General features: G+C 36.1%; 3 protein-coding genes across 4 annotated transcripts; 2 read left to right on the top strand and 1 right to left on the bottom strand.

Annotated features, from left to right (window-relative positions):
* The first annotated feature begins 9,545 nt into the window (after nt 1–9,545).
* LOC123864618 (zinc finger BED domain-containing protein 5-like) lies at nt 9,546–12,446 on the top strand. Its single transcript, XM_045905204.1, has 3 exons — nt 9,546–10,033; nt 10,144–10,320; nt 10,425–12,446. The coding sequence occupies exons 2-3, from the start codon at nt 10,150–10,152 to the stop codon at nt 12,327–12,329; spliced, it is 2,076 nt and encodes a 691-aa protein (XP_045761160.1). The 5' UTR covers nt 9,546–10,033; nt 10,144–10,149; the 3' UTR covers nt 12,330–12,446.
* Nucleotides 12,447–13,656: 1,210 nt separating this feature from the next.
* On the top strand, nt 13,657–14,223 carry LOC123865015 (ragulator complex protein LAMTOR5). Its single transcript, XM_045905833.1, has one exon. It carries the CDS (start codon nt 13,751–13,753, stop codon nt 14,024–14,026), a length of 276 nt encoding a protein of 91 aa, XP_045761789.1. The 5' UTR covers nt 13,657–13,750; the 3' UTR covers nt 14,027–14,223.
* A 5,696-nt stretch (nt 14,224–19,919) lies between these two features.
* LOC123864936 (calcium channel flower) lies at nt 19,920–25,947 on the bottom strand. 2 transcript variants are annotated; one of them, XM_045905724.1, is made up of 6 exons: nt 25,881–25,947; nt 25,678–25,798; nt 23,692–23,899; nt 22,773–22,883; nt 21,558–21,691; nt 20,326–20,457 (listed from the first exon to the last, which is right to left on the bottom strand). In XM_045905724.1, exons 1-5 carry the CDS (start codon nt 25,881–25,883, stop codon nt 21,559–21,561), a joined length of 576 nt encoding a protein of 191 aa, XP_045761680.1. In that variant the 5' UTR covers nt 25,884–25,947; the 3' UTR covers nt 20,326–20,457; nt 21,558. The 2 variants fall into 2 exon arrangements, with proteins under 2 accessions (XP_045761671.1, XP_045761680.1); XM_045905715.1 differs by lacking the exon at nt 21,558–21,691 and having other exon boundaries at nt 19,920–20,457.
* Nucleotides 25,948–26,179: the final 232 nt, after the last annotated feature.

Here is a 26,179-nt window from a genome sequence, read left to right as displayed (position 1 = left end):
GTTGGGCTGTCAAGAAATTATCAGTAGCATTCTAAGATCTGGCCAAATGCGGATTGGCAGACTTCACACACCTTTGAGTCTTGAGAACAGTAAGGTTATTTTTAAAAAGTTGATTTGAGTTGTCAAAAATAATATAAAATTATTAATTTAGCTGATGAAGGTAGTTTGATAAAATCGATATTTGGCTCATTCGATGTCATACAATCTGTTGCTAGGCGGCCAACAAGATTGAACTTGCATAAATACGGGTGTTTCGAAGGTTTTAGTTTAGTCTCCTTCTGAGATTCGGAGCGATATCGCATATTTTCGGTATTTAGATTGTGAACTGGATAATTAGATGTTGTGATAGCAATCACGCTCTAACTAAATAATTTATTTTGGCATTAGTTTTTTTAGATTAAAACTCTCGGATAACCTGTACACATTGAACTTGTGTTTTTTGTGTTGGTTTTGAGAGGACATTCCAATAATCCGATAAAAATATTTAAATAATACCTGCTTTTCTGAGTGACGCCAATAGAACAGTATGGAGATCTCTCCGTCAAATAGGTTTCCTCGCGATGTTTTCCTTCGCTATTAAAGCAAGTGATTATTTGAGTGCTTACACGCATATATAACTCTGAAAAGTTAGAGGTGCGTGCCCGGGATCGAACCCCCGACCTCTTGAATAGGAGGCGGACGTCTTACTTACTACGTTAGTGAAGCAGAAAGGACTTAGTAAAATCAAATTAAACACTTATAGGTACAAAAATGTTTTTTTATTTACAATAGGCACCAACAAAAATAACTAAGTCTTAACGTTAAATAAATACCTACCTAATTACAATTAGAAAAATATTTTTACCCAAACACAACATAGTTTACTTAATTTTAATTAAATCTTAAAGTCGATAACATTTTTATCTCACAATAATGAATTTATTAAGAAAAATAAATTTTGAATTATCAAGTTTCTTCAAAGATGGGTGAGGTAGGTTAAATCATCTTAATTTTATTAGATTTCACTGTTTTTGTCGTCTAACTTTTCATCAAGCACCCGCGTCTCTTCATCATTTCCGACCTTGACGGCTTCTAGCTTATTCTTCAAAGTTTCTGAAAATAAAAAAAAATATTGTGAAGTATTCTGAAACGATGAAATTTTTAACCTCCGACCCAAAAAGAGGGGTGTTATAAGTTTGACGTGTGTATCTGTGTATCTGTGTGTCTGTGTATCTGTGTATCTGTGTATCTGTGTATCTGTGTATCTGTGTATCTGTCTGTGGCCTCGTAGCGCCTAAACGAATGAACCGATTTTAATTTAGTTTTTTTTGTTTGAAAGGTGGCTTGATCGAGAGTGTTCTTAGCTATAATCCAAAAAAATTGGTTCAGCCGTTTGGAAGTTATCAGCTCTTTTCTGGTTTTCTTATAACTTTTATCCCAGGACCACCAGAGGTTACGTATTTTCTGACACAGGAAATATGTACGATTGAGTAGTGTTAGTAAGTACTAAGAAAGCATGCCTAGCCTACGTGCTAGCTTGCTTAGACGGCCAATTTTCATGTATCTGATAATCAAGGTACATAAAAACATTACTTACCTCACGTAAATTCGCCAAACTGATTTTTACGTATATTTTAGGCAATATCCTTAAAAATATGTCGCCAATACTCCCAGACACTTCCCGCGTCGGCTGTATTGCTTTGCAGACGCTTTAAAGCTCCCAAAATAAGTAATTACTTAACTGCACGTAAATTCTGATGCTCCATTTTTATATATGTCCACCAGACAACTATTTTAAAATCTTTTTTTACAAGAAGACAGACCGATCCAGAGGGCCAATCATCCCCTAAATTCAATTTTAATGCCTCTGTGGGTTTGAGCGCGAGGGCATCATTATATTCTACGCGCATGAGACTGAGTAAGACATGTATTAGGATATATTGACTTCTCTCTCACTCTCTTATAGTTTACTTATGTCAATTAATTATTAATATTGAAAAAAATCTGCTAAAATTAAAAAAAATTGAAAATTTACGTGAGGTAAGTAATGTTTTTATGTACCTGATACCTGAAAATTGGCCATCTAAGCAAGCTAGCAGGTCTGTAGGCATGCGTTCTTAGTACATAGTAACACTACTCAATCGTCCACATTTCGTTCGTCAGAAAATACGTGACGGCTGGTGGCCCTGGGATCTTTCACTATTGTAACAGAGGTTCATAATATTATGTCAATTGGCAAATGTCAAGTTGTCAAGATGGACGTTGCCTAGATACATAATTATTTATTTGAAAATAATGTTTTGGAAAACTCCGATACTTTGGATCGTAGGCGCGGAGTTTCTAATTTATAAAATATTATAATCACAGTTAAACGAGAAAACATCAATTCAATTATAATATCCAACAGTCAACCAAAGGCCACGAACAATCAACCCAAACCCAAACCATAGTCAAACTATTTTTAGGGTTCAGTAGGTATCTGTAGAAAAAAAAAGATGTTGTAGGTAGCCTCGACTGTTGTAGTCGCGTAGGTGTGCATGGCACCATTAAATATCGTAGGAGGCGATGACCCTCCGCGCGCCTGAGGTTCCCGCATCGTAGTCGCTTTGTCGCGCAGGTTTGGATGATGCATTAGGCGCACCTTCTTTTTATTTTATCTGCTTGAACTCAGCTTATTTACTTTGACAAAATACGTTTAAAATTCATCATCATCAGGATCAACCCATCGCCGGCTCACTACTGAGCACAAGTCTCCTCTCAGAATGAGAAGCTACCACACTGGCCAAGCACGTATTGGCACACCTCACGCACCTTTGAGGGAGCATTATGGCCAACTCTCAAGCATGCAGGTTTCCTGACGGTGTTTTCCTTCACCACTTCGTTGTCTGTCTGTGTGTCATTTTTCAAGAGAATTCAGAATCAAAACTTATAAATTGGGTACTTCCCGTTTACGTAGAATCATGAAAGGCAGGTAGCAATATCTTATAGCCCAAGCACTCTACTCCTGTGGCCCAAGTAAAGAGAAAAATCCGACAACTGAATTGTCATTACATAAAAAAAAACTTGTACGGAACTCTTCATGTGTGAGGCAGACTCGCACTTGACCGGTTTTTGAAAGTTATGTCAAATAAAAATATTTGACATGCAATAACAAACAAAATGAAATACAAGCCACTTTATTCCTTATTTCATCGGGTGAAAGTCGATTTCAATTTAATCGTAGGTATATCTTGAAAAGCGAACTATTATACGACTACGTAAAATGGGTACATTTTTAAAGCAACGACATGTTAGAAACAGATATTTCGTTTTGGTCGTGTTAAACTATGTGAGTCATTCAGATACCTAATTCTTGATTTAGTGATGTTCGGTCAAAAATATTTCATGGAACGTATAATTAACATAACATTGATGTTACTTTTGAAGAGATATTAGCTGCCTTATTGGATTTATATTATTATAGAAATTGGGTTTTAGAATGGCACAAATAAACGGTAATTTATGAATAAAGTTTAAAAAGCGTGAAATAAAAATTAAATTAAAAATTTAAAAAACCCCCGACACATAAACCTCTAAAAAGTAAAAAAATAATAGGTAAATATGTATGGGCCCTTTAAGAATAGTATAAATAGTAAAGTTTTATCCAAGCGCTCGTTGCGTCGGGGGACCGCTAAAGACTATTTTTTCTACAACAGATGACTTTCATAGTTTATGATAGGTAGCGGTCCCCTGGCGCAACGAGCGCTTGGATAAAACTTTACTATTTATACTATTCTTAAAGGGCCCATACATATTTACCTATTATTTTTTTACTTTTTAGAGGTTTATGTGTCGGGGGTTTTTTAAATTTTTAATTTAATTTTTTTACAATAAGTACCTACCATACTATTGCCAAGTAGGTAGGTATGCACCTAATTATATAATACTTAAATTAACTTCTTTTTTTTTTGTTTGTATTATGCCTAATTAATAGTTATCATAGCGCCAATAAATGAAAGGTTTGGCTTTATAGTTTGAAAATATTATGCCACAATCAAAGCCTATAAGCTAAATTAGTCATACATTCCAAATTAGCCTAACCGGGATTCGAACTTTGAACTGCGGCTTGATTGCGGTAGAGTGACAGCTACAATGTCACGATCGTAATCTCTGATTGGTTGATGCTCGCCTACTATTGGCTACAACGTATCGTTGGAACAAGAATACCATTTTAGCCAATCACGACGATTGCGATTGTAATAATGATTGATGCAGTTTTCCCGCAATCGAGCAGCTGACCGCTACAGTATACAGCCACAGTTCAATCTGACACAGCTGCGTCAAAGAGGTCATCTTAAGGTAGGTAGGCTGCTGTGACGTGATCAATGAGACTTCAGTTGATTACTGAAACAATTGGATATGATTGAAACTACTTTACGAGCCACCTTTATAAACTTTAAAGCCTGAACACACACAACGCGCGAGGCAGCGCGGAGCGACTGCGACTGGCTAGCTTAAAGGTTGGCCGGCGGCCGTGCTGCGACGCATATCCACGGAGAGAAATTAGTATAGGGCTCTTTCGGTTACGTAATCCTATACAAATGACGGAAACAAAAATCTCAGTACCTCAGCGTTAACCGTTTTGGGGTCGCCAACCAATCACAAACATGTTTTCAAAAACATTCGAAACATAGTTGCGTTTGTGATTGGTTGGTGACCCAAAATGGTTAACACCTACCTACTGAGATTTTTGCTCAACATGCTAAACTTGGGAACCACACTTTGTATTCATAGAAATATATGGAGAGTATTAATTACGATTCACACCAAACGCGACCCACAAAAACACGTGGAACCGTATGCATATGCACCCAATAGAAAAAGTGCAGTGGAATGCTAGCGCATGCTATTGGGTGCCACAGCATGCTTCCGCATTTTTTGAGTGAACAGACGGTGCCACGTCGCAGTCAGGTCTCCATTTCTATCATGAGAGCCAAAAGAACGTGCCGCGGTATGCAAGCGCGGGCGGCGCTGACCGGTAAAAGCCGGCAGCATGCGGCGCGTACGCTTGAGTGAGGCGGCATCCTCTTACGATTCCTGACTGGGCCCTTGTTAATGCGTTCCATGCAAATATGGACTTTAATATCCCACCAAAAACATTTCATGTAAAAAGGTAGCCAAGACTCACAAGTTCATAATGTTTTCACTGTTAAAAAGTTATGAGATCTCTAGTAGAGCCAAGCCCCTAGCTGAGCTTAGATTTGTGCTGGCCATGGGACCTATCCCAAGTCCAAAGTAATATAGCTCTTAAATGTTCTTGACTGTATCAAATTTATAACAATAAATAACAAATCACTCTACTTACAAGCTCTGATTCTACAAACCCTACATCTTGGTAAAAAAAGGACGGCTTGGCCGTTTAATGTTCATAAAACTATTACATGACATAACATATTTTAAGGCTTTAAGGAATAGTTTGTTCGACAATTACTAATTTGTATTGTACTTCGTGATGGTCGCAGAAGCAATTCCGGGCTTAGATGTCATTTCAGATAAAAAATCCACGAACTGTAAACGGCCAAGCCGTACTTTTTTTACCAAGATATAGGGTTTGTAGAATCAGAGCTTGTAAGTAGAGTGATTTGTTATTTATTGTTATAAATTTGATACAGTCAAGAACATTTAAGAGCTATATTACTTTGGACTTGGGATAGGTCCCATGGCCAGCACAAATCTAAGCTCAGCTAGGGGCTTGGCTCTACTAGAGATCTCATAACTTTTTAACAGTGAAAACATTATGAACTTGTGAGTCTTGGCTACCTTTTTACATGAAATGTTTTTGGTGGGATTTCATTTCTTTTTGGCAGGTGCCCTAGATTTTTTTGGATCTATTTTTTGTAGGTACATCTTTTTCATGGCCCACTCACTATCGTTACCTCTTTTTTTAAAAGCTTTTATTCAACTTGCAATGTACTCGTATGTAAATATGTTTGTTCAGGTGGAATCTTGCAACTCAATTTTGAAGCGGATATACCAAATTTCAGTCTTTTAGGACTTCAGGAAACACAGATACTTGGTACGTTTGATAAATCTGCCACGGACATCTTATCCTGAAAACTTTAGAATTCGAGCAACAGATTTTACAGATATGCATCTCATATACGAGGGGATGAAGGGAGACCCGATGTCTTAATTTATCTGTTGTTCATAATTGTTGAAATTCCTACTTAATGCCAAATTTCAGTCTTCTAGAACTTCAGAAAGTACCCTAGAATTTGTGACTAGAGGTTTGGAATGTCAATAAATCTGAAACTATAAAAGCTAGACAATTGATACTCAAAGCGTTTAATAAATCTGCCAAGGACATCTTATCCTGAAAATATCAGCATTCTAGCGACAGAATTTACAGATTTGCTTTTCTCATAAGAGGCGTAGAGGGGGGAAATTTCCAAAGTCTTAATTTTCCTGTAGTTTGTATGCAATTTATAGTCTACATACCAAATTTCAGTCTTCTAGGACTTCGGGAAGTACCCTAGAATTACAGACTAGAAATTTGACTGTCAATAAATCTGAAACTATAAAAGCTAGACAATTGATACTCAGTGCGTTTAATAAATCTGCCAAAGACATCTTATCCTGAAAATATCAGCATTCTAGCGACAGAATTTACAGATTTGCTTTTCTGATAAGAGGCGTAGAGGGGGGGAATTTCCAAAGTCTTAATTTTCCTGTAGTTTGTATGCAATTTCTAGTCTACATACCAAATTTCAGTCTTCTAGGACTTCGGGAAGTGCCCTAGAATTACAGACTAGAAGTTTGACTGTCAATAAATCTGAAACTATAAAAGCTAGACAATTGATACTCAGTGCGTTTAATAAGTCTGTCAAGGACATCTTATCCTGAAAATATCAGCATTCTAGCGACAGAATTTACAGATTTGCTTTTCTCATAAGAGGCGTAGAGGGGGGGAATTTCCAAAGTCTTAATTTTCCTGTAGTTTGTATGCAATTTCTAGTCTACATACCAAATTTCAGTCTTCTAGGACTTCGGGAAGTACCTTAGAGGTTTTGAGTAGAGGTTTTGATGATCATCAGTGAGGGACGAAATCGGCGTATTTTAGGTATCAATAAATCTGTAACCATAAAAGCTAGATATTTGATATTTGGTATATTTGGTAAATTTGCTGAGGACACCTTATACTGAAAATTTCAGCTTTCTAGCGTTATCCAGACCGAAGTTATGACGGGTCGAAAATACGGCGAAACACTTCGAGAAAAAGGTACGTAGCGCCCCGGCCGCCGCGTTTGGCTCGTCTTGGCGGGGGCACTGCCGTGCCCCCTGATTGTGTAGACAGACACTTCAATTTCCTTTACGCGCATGTAAAATGCGACGCATGGAGACTGCATAATATAATCGCACGGCACTTTAATGTCGCGTGTAGCAGTCGCGCGTCGCGGTCGCGTACCGTCAAATCTACCTTTAGTAGACAATGTGCGGCTGGCCTTAGTTAAATACAGTAAAACCACCTCTCCACACACCAGTCAAACTCGTCCTGATAAGATTTAAATCGCTTAAAAATGGACAAATTAATTTCCTCTTTATAGACATTAAGTTCATTGACATTAAACTATGACCTAAACCTATATAATTAGTACCTAAGTATACAAAGCTACAAGACTAAAGTAAAAAAAATGAAATCCTTGGCATATCAGCACAAGCTCCAGTTTGATTCCCAGATGTGTTACTTTTGAAAGCTTTAAAGTGTAGTGCGAGACCACAGAACCCATAGGTACCTACCTACCCATAGGTTAAGAAGGTAGGTAGGTACCCTACCCCTTCCGTTTTAAACCGCTTATCGAATTTTCACATACGAAATTCGGTAGGTACCTAAAACCTACAGAGATAGCTTGCAAGTTGCATGCCGAACTCTAAAACAGGGTAGGCACTTTTTATCCCGGAAAATCAAAGTTTTCCCGGTTTTCCCAAAGAATTTTTTAAAAAACCTAAATCCTCGCAGGCATTTTTTTTAGAATTTAATATGCAAGACTAACATTTGGCTTGATTGAAATGAAATGAATTCATTTATTTTATGTAGGTAACCTGTGCCACTTATGATATGTCAAGACTCTACCACTGGATAAGAAAGGAATCCTACTGAGAAAAGCCGCAAGAAGCAAGAAACTCAGCAGCTTTTATCGCATCGCCACAGAAGCAGATAAGACTTTGCACGACTGGAAAAAAAAACTGAACCAGAACCTAGACATTTCTTGAATCACGAGAAGAAATAGAATGTTAAGACTTTCTGTTTGTGTTAAACAAAAGATCTATGCTGCCTCAAAGATACTGTCTGTAAAGTCATTCGTATGTCACTTACCATTCCATATAAATGCATTTCTTCTCTTCTCTCCACCTCCTTTACAGTATTTGAGGATCTCTATTATAGCCAGTATAGCCAACGAGACCAACAAGCAATATAGCAAAACTTGGAACATGGCGAAATTGCACTCCGACTATGCAGACTCCGTCAAAACCCGCTCGCCTTGATGACATTCGGGAATCAACTACTTCAGCGCAGAAAATACATAAATTTTATGGTCCAAGAGCTGGAGGGTTGTTTACAGGAGGTATTTTGATTTTTGACAAAATCCGTAAAAACGTGAAAGAGGAAAGTTCTCTTTCAATTGAGACAGCCAAAGTCAAAGCCATTTATTCAAAATAGGTAGGTGGTACCTACCTACCAGGATCCAGCCCTTGAATAAGAATAACCCTATGTTGAAATCTAATGGGATCCACTCCTCATGATAAAAGTGATAGAACACTCAAAGGGAGTTTAAGTCTCTGCGGTGCTCCAGGCTTTCCAACGAGCTGTTAGCTTGGGATTGTCCACAAGTCAGACAACCTGTTTTTGTATGCGATATCAAATGTAAGGAGTACTGGGTGGTACCAGGCCAGTTATCTAGTTACTGTAGGCTAAAACATGCAGAAATTAACTTCTCTCGCTTTGTATCTGATCATTCCACCAGCTCTTCTAATTATTCATTCACACCGGTTTTAAAACGTTCTTATTAATATTAACACTTAATTATTATGCAATGAGCCCAGCAAAATATTTGCTTTTTTGCAGTTTAAAAAGTTCAATAGAATAATTTCGTAACTGTAATAATCGAGCAAAGTTTTTTAATTTGATCGCGAATCTTATCTAGGTACTTTGTTTATAATCTAAGGGGATAGGTATAGTTATTTCTATATAGACTTTGATAGTCAGTAAGTATACCTCACGAGTCCTGAATTATAAAATGATAAGTAATTAACTATGATATCCAAATCGAAATACTCAGATGATAATGTGAACTGATCTCTGAATTCCCACACGTCACTCAAAAATAAGTAGGTAACCTCTGGGACCCTAGGATCTTAGACTATAATATTATTATAGGCCACATCCATTGGATGTTGAAGTAGCCACTTCATAGCTCTAGGTAGGTATAGGAATTAAAAATTAATATACTGGTTTACATTCAAAGTTCAGACTTGAGTTCAAAGTTCAACCAGTGCAAATAAAAAATAAGATAGAGATGCAATAGAGCAGCGGTTCCCAAAAGGTGTTCCGCGGAACCCTGAGGTTCCGTGAAAGACCCTCAGGGGTTCCGCGAAAATTCAAGATTTCCATATTGTAAATCGTTTCACTTGTGATAATATTAAATTGACGTAATTTATTATTCATTTTCAATCAACTTGTTTTAAAATATTGCATTCCAAAATTCCATTTAGGCGCCATGTAGGTAGGTAGGTACGCTGTGCGTGTCACGTGTCGCGTCGCCCGGTCGCGCCGCTCGTCGTCCTCCCACCGCCCGCGCCGCTCGTCGTCCTCCCGCCGCCCGCGCCGTTCGTCGCTCTCCCGCCGCCCGCGGCATACCGCGGCAGCTTGCGACCATTCAGTTGAGTCAATACGATTACTAGGACTGCACGTGATCAAGTTTTTGATACCAAATTTTAAAACTCGAAAATAAGCTAAGAATAAATTCCGTACCTAGATAGTGATTGTTTATAGTTTTACGAGCACTGTTTTAAGCAGGTATGTTTTTATTATTTTTACGTATTATAATGATAAATCAAATGCTACTTATAATAGTTCCACAAAAACAGGTCGTTTTTGCCTAAAATATTGCTGTGTTTTACTTACAGTTCACGATGGATAAATGGCTAAAACCTGGGATTGCTAAGGGGAAACGTGGTGCTAGCTTTGTGGACAGTAATGTTAATACTTATCAATCTAATCAAGCTTTTGACCAAGTCTCATCTTCACCAGAAGGAGAGACAATTGAAAAAAAAACGGAAATTACCAGTGGTGCTAGTTGTTCAGTAAGAACTTAATTCTATTTTTTATAATTTATTTCAATTTGTTAAAGTTACACGTATGTGTCCGCGCTTATACGAACTGTTTTTTATTGCATTTTTTTTTTCAGGGTATTGGTACGGAAGACACTTTTGTTGAACAAAATCAGCAAAACACAGTGATACCATCTACTACCGACCATACTGAACGTCAAGCGGGAATATCTTCAAAAAAGAGAAAATATGATGAGTCCTATCTGTCCTATGGATTTATACCGATAGGGAATGCTGAAAATCCTGATGGAAAATGTGTTGTTTGCAGCAAGATTTTGTTGAATAGCTCCCTGGCACCTGCAAAGCTTAAGCGTCACCTTGATACTAATCATCCTCACCTCAAAAATAAAAACATTAGTTTTTTTGAAAGACAAAGAGATGTACATCAAGCAGGTGTGACCGCTTTACAAAAATATGCAAAAACTGATAATGAAAACGCCACGAAAGCCTCATTCATGCTAAGTTATAAGATTGCACGAGCTGGAAAACCTCACACAATAGCCGAGGATTTTTTGAAACCATGCATGACTGAAGTTGTTGCCTGCTTGCTTGGAGAGGATTCAGCTAAGAAAGTGGCAACGGTACAGTGTTCGAACAACATCGTATCTGACCGTATTCATAAGATTTCAGACCACATTGAAGATGAATTGATTGATAGATTGAAAGAGAGCAATGCATTTGCAATGCAACTGGACGAAAGTACGGATGTTGCCGGACTAGCAATACTGCTAGTTTTTGTCAGATATCCATACAGAGAATCTATCGAAGAAGATTTGTTTCTCTGTGCTCCTTTGGAGGCCAATACAACTGGAGAAGAAATTTTTAAAGTTATTGATGAATACATGAAAAAAAACAAAATTGATTGGAATAAATGTATTGATGTATGCAGCGATGGAGCTGCAGCCATGATTGGTAAAGTAAAAGGAACAGTGTCAAGAATTAAAACTGTTGCGCAAAATTGTACTAGCAGTCATTGTATTTTACATCGTCATGCTCTTGCCGTGAAAAGAGTGCCATCTGATTTAAAACAAGTCCTTGATCAAGCCGTACAAATCGTCAATTTTGTGAAAACACGTCCACTGCAGTCAAGGCTATTCAAAAAAACGTGTGAAGACATGAAAAGTCAGCATCAATCACTCCTTCTACACACGGAAGTGAGGTGGCTTTCCAGAGGAAGGGTTTTAAACAGATTATATGAATTGCGCGATGAACTGAAAGTTTTCTTACAGACCCTTCCTTCGCCTGCAAGTGCTAGCTATCTTGAACTGTTACGAGACGAGCGATGGTTGATGAGATTGGCTTATTTGGCTGACATATTTGATAAACTGAACACAGTGAGCAGCTCTTTGCAGGGAAGAATGATAACCATATTTACAGTGAGTGACAAAGTATCTTCATTGAAAGAGAAAATCGCCTTGTGGATTGAATGTCTTGGACAAAAAAGGTATGAGTGTTTTCCACTACTTGAGCAATTTCTCAAAAAATATAATCATCTTCAAATCGCTACAGACGTAGAGATAAGTATACGTGAACATTTGACAAACCTAAAAACATCTTTGGAGGAATATTTTCCAGAAGAAAAGCTTCGGTTACGGGAAATCGAATGGGTCCGAAATCCATTTAGGATTAGTACCAAACCTTTAACACTGACTGTATTGGAATATGAAAATTTAATTGATATTAAAAATTCATCCACACTCCAACAACTTTTCGAATCTGAAGCTATCATGAACCCGAGTCAATTTTGGATTGGCCTGAAAAACGAATACCCGGGCATTGCTGAAAAAGCTATCATAGCATTACTCCCATTTGTGACAACTTACAGATGCGAGGCTGGGTTTTCAGCGTACGCCTACACGAAAAATAAGTTTAGGAGTAGGTTGAATGCTGCACCAGACCTCCGCATCCAATTGTCGGACATAAAACCTGACTTCGATGTAATTTTAAGGAAAACTATGAAGAGATTTCATTCATCACATTAAAATTTTTGTAATTACCTTTTCTTCTAACTAAGTAAATATTTTTATCTTAAAAAGTCTTTCTCTTAACATCAAACTTTGCGGACACCAATCCAAAAAGCCTCAGATGGTGTGATTTCACGAAAAAAAAATGTTGCTGTTAAGGCGGAAATATACTTACGTGGCGTGGCATGTCGTGGCGCGCCAGGATCATACGTTTTCATACATTTGACAGGACGTGACACGACAAGGCATACAAGTATGTCTTTAACCATATTAAATGTATGAAACCGATATGCTTCTGGCGCGCTACCACACGCCACGAGATGTAAGTGTATTTCCGTCTTTAGTTTACTTCTTACTAAAAGCTAGGGTTCCGCCGAAAAATGGTGAAACAAAAAGGGTTCCGAAGCCAAAAGAATTCGGGAACCGCTGCAATAGAGCCTCGATAGCTCAACGGTTAAAGGAGCGGACTGAAATCCGAAAGGTCGCCGGTTCAAACCCCGGCCGTGGCCTATTTTCGTAGTACAAGCTTTAGGCTTAGTTGGCGGGGAAGACTAATATATTAGTCAGCATGATAAACTTGCCTAATATTCTTTACAGAAAAAACCGTTAAGAGTGAATCCTCCTACTAATATCAATCAAACGGTTCGAAAGTCTGCTCAGAATAGGTGCATAGACGCAAGGATAGGTAGGTTACTCTGTCTACCGTTCGAAAGGATAGATGATAGTCATAACCGTAGATTAACCAACCGCTAAATTGGACTTACCTGCCTTTATTTTATTTTGCTTTGTGCTTTTTTTGTACTAGTTTTGTGTTGTACAATAAAAGTACATTCATTCATTCATTGTACATAATATTAGGTACCCATGGCTTTCCCGCCGCGTCAGGAGCCGAGGGTCGGTACTCTTGTCGAATTCTTGGAATGCTAAATGTAACTAATCCTAGATTATTTGTCTCAAAAGTAATAGAGTGTATCACACTAATATTATAAAGGCGAAAGTTTGTATGTGTGTGTGTGTGTGTGTGTGTGTGTGTGTGTGTGTGTGTGTGTATGTTTGTTACTCCTTCACGCAGAACTACTGGACGGATTTGGCTGAAATTCGGAATGGAGATAAATAATATCCTGGATTAGCACATAGGCTACTTTTTATCCCGGAAAACCAAAGAGTTCCCACGGGATTTCGAAAAACCTAAATCCACGCGGACGAAGGCGCGGGCGTCAGCTAGTCTACGATAAAACTTAAAAAAATTGAAGCCAGAGCAGTAAAAAGCCCCTCAAGTAAAAAAAAAAATTGTCTATGATGTCAATTTGACTGCAGCTGACAATGACAGTCACAATTGACTTTTTGAATTTGACAATTTTGTACTGTTTGTTTCGTTTTCTTTGTGAAAACTAAAAAAAAGAAGTCTTATCCAAAATTAAAAAATAGTGAAACCAAGCATGGAAAAAGAGCTAGACAAAGTGGTTGAAGAGATCATGTCGACTCCAAACATAGCCGGGTGTTTAGTGGCGGATCACCAGGGACTTTGCCTGGCGTCGAAAGGCTCCGTTCACGTTGACTCAGCAGGCCTCATCGTCGCTATATCGGAGCAGGCGTGTAAAATCCAGCCCAATCTGAAGCCACCCACTGTGTGCCTGGAGACTGATAACAAAGCGTGCCTCATTCAGAGGCATGGGACGATCACGGGAGCTGTTTTTAAACAAACCGTAGCATAGGGTGTTTTTTCGAGTCTGAGTATTCTATTACAGTGATATTGAAGTATTTATTTAAAAATATGCTCAAGCACCAACTTGAGTGTTTTTAATCCTAAAACAAACTATATAGAAGTTTGTATATGTGTATAAGATTTGAAATATAAGGTGTTATAATAGGGAATATCATAATAAAAATAAAATATATATTTTTTGTTGTAGCTTGTCTTTTTTTTACACTCATCAAATGAATTAATATCAATTTCATTGATTTGATCTTTAGACTCAAAGAATTCATATAATCCATAGTCCATACTAATCCAATCATAAATAGGAAAGTGTCAGGCAGCAGCTTTTCACAACTCATCCATTTACAAATTTTGATGCAGAGATAATTGCATCTCAGGGAAGTACAGAAAGAAAAAAATAGTAGAATCACCAATCAGAAAGTATGATGTAGAATTTCTCTTACCATAACAATTATGGTTTGAAGCCTTTTGACCTTGACAAAAATGCTAACTTTCATGCACTCATCGAAATCCAAGAAAATCATAAGCTATGGTTTCACTGAGAAGGCTCGTGAGGAAAATGCAGGTTGCAGGAGTGTGACAGTTAACTTTAAAATCAAGGAATTCCTTTCTACAATCAGCATCCCACACTATAAGCTATCTCAGTCAAGCACTACACCTATTGTCAAGTCATCACAAACAACATTGATAGCACAATACTGAAGAACAGGTCTCATCTCAGAATGACAAGGTTTAAGGCCATTGTCTACCACACCGTACCAGTGTGGGTTGGCAAACTTCTCATACCTTTGAGAACATTATGGTGAACTCGCAAGTAAACTGGTTTCCTCACTATGTTTTCATGCACCATTAACGCTCGCTTGCTTTTATGCTGTATGGTGTGTCAAGGAATTGAACTGCTAACCTCTTGAATAGATGGTCTTATATGTAAATTACCCATATTATGAGAAATAAAAGATCTAAACCTCAATATACACACATTTATTACAGATATGCCTTCCTAAACTTTTAACATTTATTGACAAGAAACAATGCACTAATTAATAGCTACCAACTATTTATAACCATAATAATATTATATAGATTGATGCAAATTGAATCTACCTGTAAATATATGAATAGTGTTGCCACATAAAAACCATTGTCATTGATATTTTCAGTAAAAATTGGGAAAATTTTCAACTAAAGTGACAACAAATCAATTTTCAATGTTTAAAATACAGTCTATAATGAAAAAAATCAATATAAACCAATTATACATAATAATCCGGCATTATATATTCAGTGCTAATTCCATCGTACAAAACTAAAGTTATATGACAAAGTCTAAAAGTGTTGCCATCCTCTTTTCACAATATTCTCTGTGGAAAAGCTTGGCACTACATTTGGACTTGATAATACAAGATTTGCGTACAATTTAATCACCACTATTGGCAACCCTGTATAGCTAAGACGGTAAAAACAATCTTTTCAAAAACAATAAGTATTTTCATAATGAAATAGTAACCAATTTTACTATAGGTACCTAATAATAAATATAATATGTTATGTGACCAGTAGTAACATGCCTAGCTAATATTGTTAATCTACATCTCGAGATAATATAGAAACATAAAATGTAAAAAGGTTCACAACTACATTTAATGGTGAACAGATTTTTGCTGTATTGCTTGCATTAGAAAATAGAAATCTTAATTTTTTAATGTATTAATAATATAATTATTTTATTTATTAGGCACTAAAAAGTAACGAAATTTTATTATATTAACAGCATAACTAAAATATACAAAATTACATTTAAAAGGAATATTTTGATTATTCTTAAAATCACGTTAAATAAGTAGTAGCTAAAATAAAATCATTAGGTATAGTAATAATTTTAGCCTATTACATAAACTTAAAACAAGGAAGCACGCAAAAACTAGCATTAGTTACCCATAATGTTACCAGGTGAAAAATTTCTCTATGATTCATAAATAAAGTGAGCTGACAACACCAATTCAAAAAAAATGAAGCATTTTATTGGCTTTATGAGCAAAGATTTTAACCTAAAGTTTACATTTACCTAAAGACTAGGGTCTTTTATTAATACTTCTCCATTTTAAATCCTCCTAACATATTATGTTACAAAAATATCAATAAGTAACAGTGATATTTTAACAAACTGTAATAATTGGAACAATTTTTATGATAATAATGATTAAGTATAAAGATTACACAATGAGTCGAGACAGACAATCTATCCTAAAAATTGTGTGGCTCATAAATGGACTATAAAAATTGCATTTTGCTGATAAATATAACCTAGATCTATAAACTTCAGAAAGTTGCACGTTCACAATTGGCCGGCTACAGGGTACTTGACACAATACAGTCGGATACTAGACAAAACTTTATCTAGAAACTCCATAATAAACAAAAAGTTTAATATGGAAATTGATTGAGTTGTGTGTAACTAATATTATAATCCTGGCATATCACGAGTGCGCGTGGCTCATGCTTGTAAAAAAGCGTTGCGTTAAAACCCGGCGTTGCGCTGGTTCTTCTCGGTAGGAAAGGCATTCCGAACCAGTGGTAGATGCTTTTGAAGATTCAAAAAAAAACTTGTAAAAGTCTAATGGAATAAAAATATTTTGAATTTGAATACAATAGTGCGCGATAAAAAAAAAGCGTTGACATGTGAACAGATTGGGAATGCACTTGTTCGATTTAAACGCTTTTTAACCGACGTTAAAAAGCTCTCGTATGAATGAGGCATTAGGAAAGGAAATGGGTTCTTTTGGGAGCGCTTGCTCGCGACTGCTTAGTCCGACATTCACGCACACTTATACACATATGGCGGAGCGCAGCGCAGAGTATTTTTCACAGTCAATATATTATTGACATTGTCCTCATTGAAATAATATTTCAAATCAATTGTGCATCGTGCGGATACTCGCGCATTCTCTGGTAGAAATTCGTAGAAAACTTAGCGGGCATGCTCTGCGCTGCGCTCCGCCATATGTGCGCCGGCCCTTAGGCAATATGCTTGTATACGACGTAGCAACAAGTACAGTTCACGTGCATTCGTGAATTACAAGAACTATACTAATGTAATAGATTATGTGCAGCAAATTGTTTTGGGTATCTTTATATAGATAGAGACAAATAAATAATAGATCAAGACTTCATGGAATGTTTTCAATATTATTTACATTTTTTACCAAGAAATATAACATATGTAAAAAAATTAGTCACACAATTTTATTTTCATAAGTTAGTAAAATTTAACTAATAATAATAATTTGATTTGTTATAATTTATTTTATTTTATTTTTATTAATAACAGTAAACGAATTAATAAATAATTACATTTCCATGTACGTTAATTTTTAAGTCAATGGTGATATGAAAAATTTGAACAATAATTTATAATATTTTAATTGCATAAAGAAAAATATATGCTCATGAAATTGAAGGGTACACTGTTTCAATTTAGAAATTCATTTACTTAGCTGGAAAATATTCAATCGAAACCATACTTAAAATAATTTAAGACTATAAAAACTGGTGTGCTTGTCTTAATTTAAGTCCAGTGGCTAATTTTGTTGTAAACAATCTCTAAATTAAACTGACAGGTCTAAATCTAGTCTATCCTTTTCTGCAGGTAGCATTATGAAAGAGATAGCAATATAATCCTTTCATTTTAATTCAATGAGTGTGTGCAACAGAATTAGGCTGATTGTTACACTATCATTAACTATCTAAAACACCTCTATACATGATATAATATTGTAATATACAGTCAAATGAAACATTAAACAAGATAATCAATCGCTCATTAATTGTTAAAATGTTATTTTATAGTGGGACTATAATTAAAAAAATGATCGTTACAAATGGAAACACTTCATTTAAAGCCAAGTCGTATATTTACAGCTATTAAAATAACATTTTAGCTTTCAATTCTTTTTTAATTTTTTTTAATAAAAAATTTGAATTTATTTGAAGTTTTTCTGGATTATGTCTTGTTATTTAGACCTTGAATTAAGTTATTGTGGCCATAATAGCAACAAATCGAAACTTAAATCTAGGAATTGGACAGTTTTAATACGTTTTACCGATCTTTTATTCCTTTTGCATTGTTACATAGCTCTGACTACACCTTAACATTTTTGCAAGATTTCTTAGGAGAAAATATAATTTACATAATAGCGAACGCGTGAGTAATAATTCCAGCAGCTTACATAACCTGTTTAATTATGGTCCTTCGAACTGGATTCAAGTGATAATAATTAAGCCATTTTTATGTTTCCTCGAGAAATAATAAATCTATCAAAATCTTTATTTTACAAACAATGCCTTTTCGAATCTATATTATGATTATATTGGTCCATAAAAATGAACTGCCAAAATTTATTTACGAGTACAATATGCTCCTAGGTCTAAGAAATCGCGAATCCCTATGTATAATCTAGGAATAGTATTTATCATACTAATGAGTAATGACACATTATGCCCTCGCAAAAATTATCTCACAGGAACAAACACTCTCTTAGAATAGAGGTTGACCTTGGAAGTGTCTTTTCATTTGGAATTATTTATGTCGGGGAGGGGGGCTCTCATACATTTCACATGCAATATGACAAAACAATATTTTCTTCATTTATGCAGATAATATTTATTGAGTATGATCCTAAAATAAACGTTTATGTTGTAGATAAGATACGAGCATAATCTACAAAAAGAAATAAATCCTACTAATAGAGAGAGAGAGCCAGCGATGGTCAGGCCTGCGTTATTTTATAAAACCTGAAAGTTTCTCTGGGTATTGCCGTCAACACAGGGAAGAACGATCAGCGACTATGAAGTTTGGATCATAGTGGCTTTGGGAGATAACCAACTTTACCACGGTACTATCTATCTGGCAATGCACGACGCGATTTGTTATACTATTCTGAAGAAAATATTAAAAAAAAAATACACTTTATACCTCGACATTTTTACACCTTTTTTACCTGTTATCTCCCAAAGCACCATGATCTAAACTTCATAATCGCTGATCGTTCTTCCCTGTGTTGGGATAATATACGCAGATAAACTTTCAGCTTTTATAAAATAACGAAGGTCTGGCCATCGCTGGCTCTTAGTCAATAATATTATAAATGCGAAGGGGTATCTAATATCTATCTGTTGCCTTTACACCGCTAAATAAATGAACCAATCTTGACGAAAGGCACAAATAGCTTGCATCCCAAAGACGGACATCAAAGTTCCCACGGGAGTTTTCAAACCCGGAATCTGGGGCGACGGCGCGGATTTGTTACCAAGTTTGATGTCAATGTATCAAATAAGTTTTTATATAAGTAAATCAATTAGCATGTATAGTGTGTTTCATCGAATAGTACCTATGGCGTTATGTTGGCTCCGCTGTCTGTCCAAGTGATTGGCACCATATTTGCATAAGAAGACGCAGATTTTGTTTATTTTCATTTGATTTTCCTGAATGAATGAAATAAAAATCAAATGAAAATAAACAAAATCTGCGTCTTCTCATGCCAATATGGTGCCAATGACCACCCAACAGACAGGGGAGCCAACATAACGCCATAGGTACTATTCGATGAAACACACTATACCTGCATTGTGTACATTGGTGTGTCATAGTAATAAATATGATTGCAACTAAAGCACTCGCGTTATTTGCGTATGCAATAAGCAATATTTTAACGCATTATAAACACGTATATAAATCTATGTATGCATGTACCCATGTATATAAAATCACTCAAATATACATAATTATTTGGATATGTCACACAACAATTATACACCTGGACATATATAAAACGTATTAATACAAAAAATACTAGTTTCATTATGTCGTATTTAATAATTTTTTTCTTTTCTTTTTCAATATCCATGCAACATATTTTTTCCATGATAGTTCAAACGCTAAGTGTTGATTGGCTAGACTTTTTAACAAAGATCTATGATTGCTGACTGTAGTTTTTCTATGTAGAAAAAAGTGAGTTTCAACCAGCTTATACATATATTTATAAATACTCACGATAGTTGAAACGCTAAAATAAGTTTGTCACTTTCAAAAATGAACCAATATATTAAATAGGTCTCCAAGTAGACTAACCCCAGAATGAAATGGAGGTCATCATCACTGGGAACCTGAAAGGCTGCTAAATGGTTGGTGAAATTAACCAATATGTGTCTCCAAAAAAAACTTATATACAAAGATGAACCAATATAAGTAGGTCTCCAAGCAGACTAACCGCAGAGCGTAATGGAGGTCACTATCACTTGGTGGTGGGAGGTCCGGTGAAGCTGAAAGGCTGTTCGTTGGTGACGAGGTTGGCGCGCGGCGCGGTGGTGGGCTGTCCTTGTCCCGCCTCGAGGTTGGCCGCCGACGTCCTCATGTCATCTATCGACGCTCTGCAAAAGCCAAATCGTAAGGTTTTATACACAAAGTAATTGATGAAAAGTGGACATAAGCCTATCCTATAAAATCATATTTCAGCTCTTAACGCATTTTTGGCTCTTGGCTTAAGGCTTGTACCTTAAGTCAAGAGCCAAAAATACTTCAAAGGGGCTTTTGACGAGAGCTCATCTTATAATTTTTCATCAAAGTGTGAACAAGTTAGTTTCAGCTCGAGTAACTCATTTTTTTTTAAGTTCTAGACAAAGTATTTAGCAAATCAAATTATGTGCATTCAAAGAACAGTGTTTTCTAAAGGAAATGTAGCACATCTACTATAAAAATGACTATATGTACCTATTAAATACAAAAACATAATAACCAGATGCATATTGCTATTTCTAAACTACCAAAAATGACCACATGTCAGAATAAAAGTTTTTTAATTATACTTTTCGAAATGAAAATTAATCCTAGCTAAAATAAAAGTTTAACTTTTTTATAGTATCTTTCAATTTAGAAGCGCAAGCGCAATTTTTTTAGCTATGCCACAGACATTGTTTGCGCTAAAGGATGGCAGTCAAAATAACGGTCGAAATTAATAAATTATCAATTCAATGATATTATACCTACCATATAATATGTTACCTTCATATTACTTGGAAATGGAAGAAATACAAGGCGCTCTACAAATGTGATCCAAATGCGGTAATCAGCCTTCAGTTTAAACAAAATTCTTTTTTACATTAAATATACCTAATATACTCTGTTGATAATTTACGTTGCAACGTTGTTATATTATATCAGAAATTGTATGGCATTTTAGACAAATAACAGTTTAATCTTTCTAAGTAACTTATCAACTGATTATATTACACATAGAATAATTATTTTTAATTTCGGCCGTTACCGTCATAACACATCTGACAACATGTGTGAATTCGCTCACTCGCATATCCGCTGGAAAATAAACAAGCAACAAAATGGAAAAAAAATCATGCAAGCCAAATCTGTGCCATGCGTGCATTATAGTTCTCGATGGATATACAAGTAACTAGCTGTGAAATAGGAACAAATCATGCAGTAGCTAAAGTGGTCGCGCCAATGCGGGTATTGCCTTAGTTGGGGCGCCACACGTCAGGGTCCTCCATAAGAGTGACGGTGTGGTCCTGCGTGGCCGCCATGGGAGCCCCGGCCCCGGGGGGCGTGGTCCCGCCGCCCGCCATCGCCGCCATGTCATCCCGCGAACCCCTAGCCCGCACAGACAGTAAACGTAGGGGTTCCTTGGTACGCAACGCTTACGCCCTGAATTCGCTAAAGGCGGCGTTAGTACAACCGATGCGACGTCGCACCGCAATAATTTCGTCGCGACCGGATCTTAGGTTTCTAACCTATCTTTGTATTGTTTTATTCCACAGTGCGGCACGCTCCCGAATTAAGGAAATATGATAGTCGACATCGCATCCGCCATCTTGCAAAGTAGGCACCCCTCTGTTCGAATAGTACCGATTAATAGATCGTGCAACATCGCACCGCAGATTTGTGCGTTGCGGCAACGCATAGTAAATTCCCACGATGCGTCGTCATACAATTTTCAATTTAATCCACTACACTAGCCATGTGCGTATTGGCGAGATTTCACTTGAAGAACTGAATCATATGGTTTCCTTCACCGCACACTATATTTCAATAGTATTCGACTCGTGTTTATACGTTGCGTGTATACACTGCGTTTATACACACCAAGGAACGCTTACTTTTAACCATCTAGCAATATTATCTCACATGTTATTATTATTAGTACATGAAACACACATATACTTAACTGGAGACTTCCCAAGAGTCAAATCAAGGTTTAAAAATCCACCAAGATCATCAGAGAAAAATAGTTAGAATACCCACCACCATGTTGATTGTTAAGATACACTAAGCTAAGCCCCAAAACAATAGAAATTAGAGCACTTAATATTTTATATTGGTACTGATTCTGAGCACAACAAAATTTTAAGAGTATTCCGATCCTAGAAAGTTCATATCCGTCCTTTTTTAACAATATTAAAAAGAAAAAGATGCAGAACTCTAAATTTAGTTTAGAGAAAGACAATGGAATCGGCGCCAATGTCTTTCAACAATTTTGAAAATTTAAGAGTTTAAAGACTAATTCAATGATATTTGTTCAGATACATACTTAAAATGAATATTTTTGAAATATTTTAACGAGAATCTCCAAAAGGTATTAATCCAAAAACAACACATGTTAGTTAAAGCAAAAAACCCACATAAGAAAACCATTATATGTTGAATATAATAAGGCTATATATAGGCTACATACTTCTTGCCTAGCGCCATCATGCCGTAGACGATGCCGGTGGCGAAGATGAGGCCGCTGCCGAACCACGTGCTCAGCGCGAAGAAGCACAGGAAGAACGGAGGCAGCGCCAAGCTGGACAAATAATACTTTTTTAGGGTTTCCGTACCTCGAAAGAAAAAACAGAACCTTTATAGGATCACTTTGTTGCCTGTCTGTCTGTCCGTCTGTCGTGTCTGCCAAGAAAACCTGTAGAATACTTCCCATTGACCTAGAATCATGAAATTTCTTACATAATTAAATAAAACCGGCCAAGTGCGAATCAGACTCGCGCACCGACTCCATACTCGAGTATTTTTTCCGACGTTTTGCATGATAAATCAAAAACTATTATGAATAAAAATAAATAAAAATCTGTTTTAGAATGTACAGGTAAAGCCCGTTCATATGATACCCCATTTGAAAATTAAAAATACTCTCATTTGTTCCTGAAAACATTTTTTTTTTGTGATGTAACCACAAATCCAGTTTTCGGATGTTTTCCTTTACTTGTACTATAAGACCTACCTGCCTGTCAATGGGAAGTATCCTATAGGATTTCTTGACAGACACAACACACGGACAGACAGACAAAGTGATCCTATAAAGGTTCCGTTTTTCTTTTTGAGGTACAGAACCCTAAAAAAACTTATATCCTTGTCTCATAGAGCATGTTCTGAGCTGTCAGATCTGCTTATCATCACTTTCTCGCAAAATCGGCCAAATGCGAGTCGTACGCGCATACGAAGGGTTACATACCATGCTTTATAAAATTTTATTATTTGCTGTTATAGCTGCAATAGAAATATTACATAATATTGCTCGCTGACAGACAGGGTAATAGGGTCTCGTTGGCACCCTTCAGACACAGAACCCTAAAAAAGTAGTAAATGAGCGTCCTTACCCCATATAAAGCGCAGCCTTGTTCCAATAAGGGCGGGACTCCACCTTATCAGAGAGTACTTGCACATAGTCTATGAAGAAGCAGCAACACGGTGCTTCGCAGACTATGACCAGGAAGCCGGCCAGCATTTGCCAGATGCCAGCTATTAAGCAGCTGACATTCAGGAAGATAATGCCCGTGCAGTTGAGGAGGCCGAGGATGATGGCAACTGGAGATATAAAATATGTCATATTACACTGGAACAGTCGTCCTTGCATTCAGCAGCCCACAGGATAGTGTAATTGAATTACATTGCTTATGTATTGCATATTGTACCATAAAAGGAGAAACTTACTGTCTAATATTTTATTTAGAATATACCTTAGTGTCAAATAAATATTGTATGTTGGCATATTGTTAATGCGAATTAGGTACCCACGATACAGGATTAGCTAGTGTGGGTACCACTAGACACAGAAAAATTGTATAAGATTTTGTATTTGGTAAATAAATATTTTAATTTTTTTTTTAAATTAATTAATTTATTATATTTCAACATACAGCTCAAATCACTATCTGGAAACTTGAGTTTTTCTATATAGTTTTCCCTACAAAATTGTCTCCAAAGTGCAGTCTGTGGGTTAAGACTGACCTGTGATAACAAGCTGAAAATGCCTGAAATCTGGCCAGCCTTAGTTTATTATGACTACATTGTAATAATTAAGGATACATAACAATAAGCTATCAAATATTATTAGGTAGATCTTGGGCCTTTGGGCAAGTGAAGGAATTAATCTGGCCCTCGGGCTGAAAAGTTTGGAGACCCCAGCTCTATGATTTAGTACAACCCCACAATTAAAAGATTTTGAGAAAAATGGGAGCTTTGAGAACCTAAATCCACACAGATGAAACAGTGGGATGAAGCTAGTATAAAATTAATTATTTCTTATATTAAAGTTACTTCCTATAGTTATGTTTATTCACTGTCATCTTATATCTTTCATGTTTTACACAAAAAGATAAGATTTTAGGCAATTCTTATCTTTGACATCATTAATACATTAATTAAATATAGAGAAAATGTTGACATAGTAGCCAGCATGTTTGAATCCTTTCAAAGGATTGTGAGTTTATTCTGTCACATTATCTAACAGAAACGTTTATATAAAATAAATGAAAAAATAATATCCAATAAGAACTCTTTGATTTCCTGGGATAAAAAGGAAAGATCCAGGATGAAAACTATTTCTATGCCAATTTCATCAAGATTAGTTCAGCAATTCAGTCATTAATAGGGTAGAGAGATAGTTATAATATTATATTTTTTTAGCACTTATAAGATTATATTAGTGTTGAAGTATGAATTAACCATCTACAAGTATTTTGCCAGTGGAAAAAACTACAAGATGTAGACATACGAAAAATTGGAGAAGTTAATTTTTTGGTGGGAGGAGGCAATCATCTTCTATTGCAGACAATTGAATGACACAAACTTAGTTGATATAATGTAATAAAATAACTAGTATCATATTCTTGCATTAATAGGCATTAATATTACAAAAATATAATGTTAAATTATTTCCATACATGGCATACATGTTTATAAAAGTAACAAATTAAATACTTACGATTTGCGACTAACTACAGAAATAATTATCATGAAAATGGAATCAATGTGTAATAAAGAATTTTAATAGGTAAACATGATTATGACAGAAATAGAAAGTACCTATATGATAATTGATTGTTCAGCTCTGGTAAAATGTAAATTAGCTTAATAGCTGTCATTGTATTGATCAAATGTATCATTATTCATCATTTTTTTAAAGCTTTTACTTTTTACAAGACTGTCCAACACTGTTTGGATACCAGCTGAACTGATAAGATAATAAATGGAGTCTATGATAATATAATGTCCTTTCTTATATTATTATTATTGCGATGTTATTTGTTAAAACTCTAGGTCATTAACAGTGTACAGAGGGCGTGCATTAAAACAATACATACTGAAACTGCCAACTGTCCCCAGCCCTCGACCAGCGTAGCGCATCCACCAGGGGATGTCGTCTTTTTGGGCATTTTCGCCCCCTGGCCGCGCCATTAGCATCGTTATCTTGTCTGTTAGCGACTGCAATAACAACATACATTTTTATGAATTATTAATTTAAAATATAAGCTATTAAAACAAATAAAATTAATAAAAATCTTACCATTTTCGAAAAATCAATTCACTCTCCTCTCCTTGTCAACTGTCAAACTTGGTCAAAGACACAAGAATCCGGCACGTCAATCAAACCAATGGTCACAGACCACGGCTACAATGGTCACCACAGACAAAAACCAAATTGACCATTGATATATTGATATCGCAAATCCTGCAAATCCTAGACAAATGAAAACTTGGACATAGTCTTGGACTTGCCGAACCACTGACCTCTACTAATACAAGTACGCTGGACTTGCGATTGCTGACTTGTATTTAAACCAGCTTGATTTTTGACAGCAGAAG

Source organism: Maniola jurtina, chromosome 1 (genome assembly GCF_905333055.1).
Source record: "Maniola jurtina chromosome 1, ilManJurt1.1, whole genome shotgun sequence".
Classification (NCBI taxonomy): domain Eukaryota; kingdom Metazoa; phylum Arthropoda; class Insecta; order Lepidoptera; family Nymphalidae; genus Maniola; species Maniola jurtina.
The sequence above is the reverse complement of the archived record's forward strand: the minus strand, read 5'-3'. Positions and strand labels throughout refer to the sequence as shown.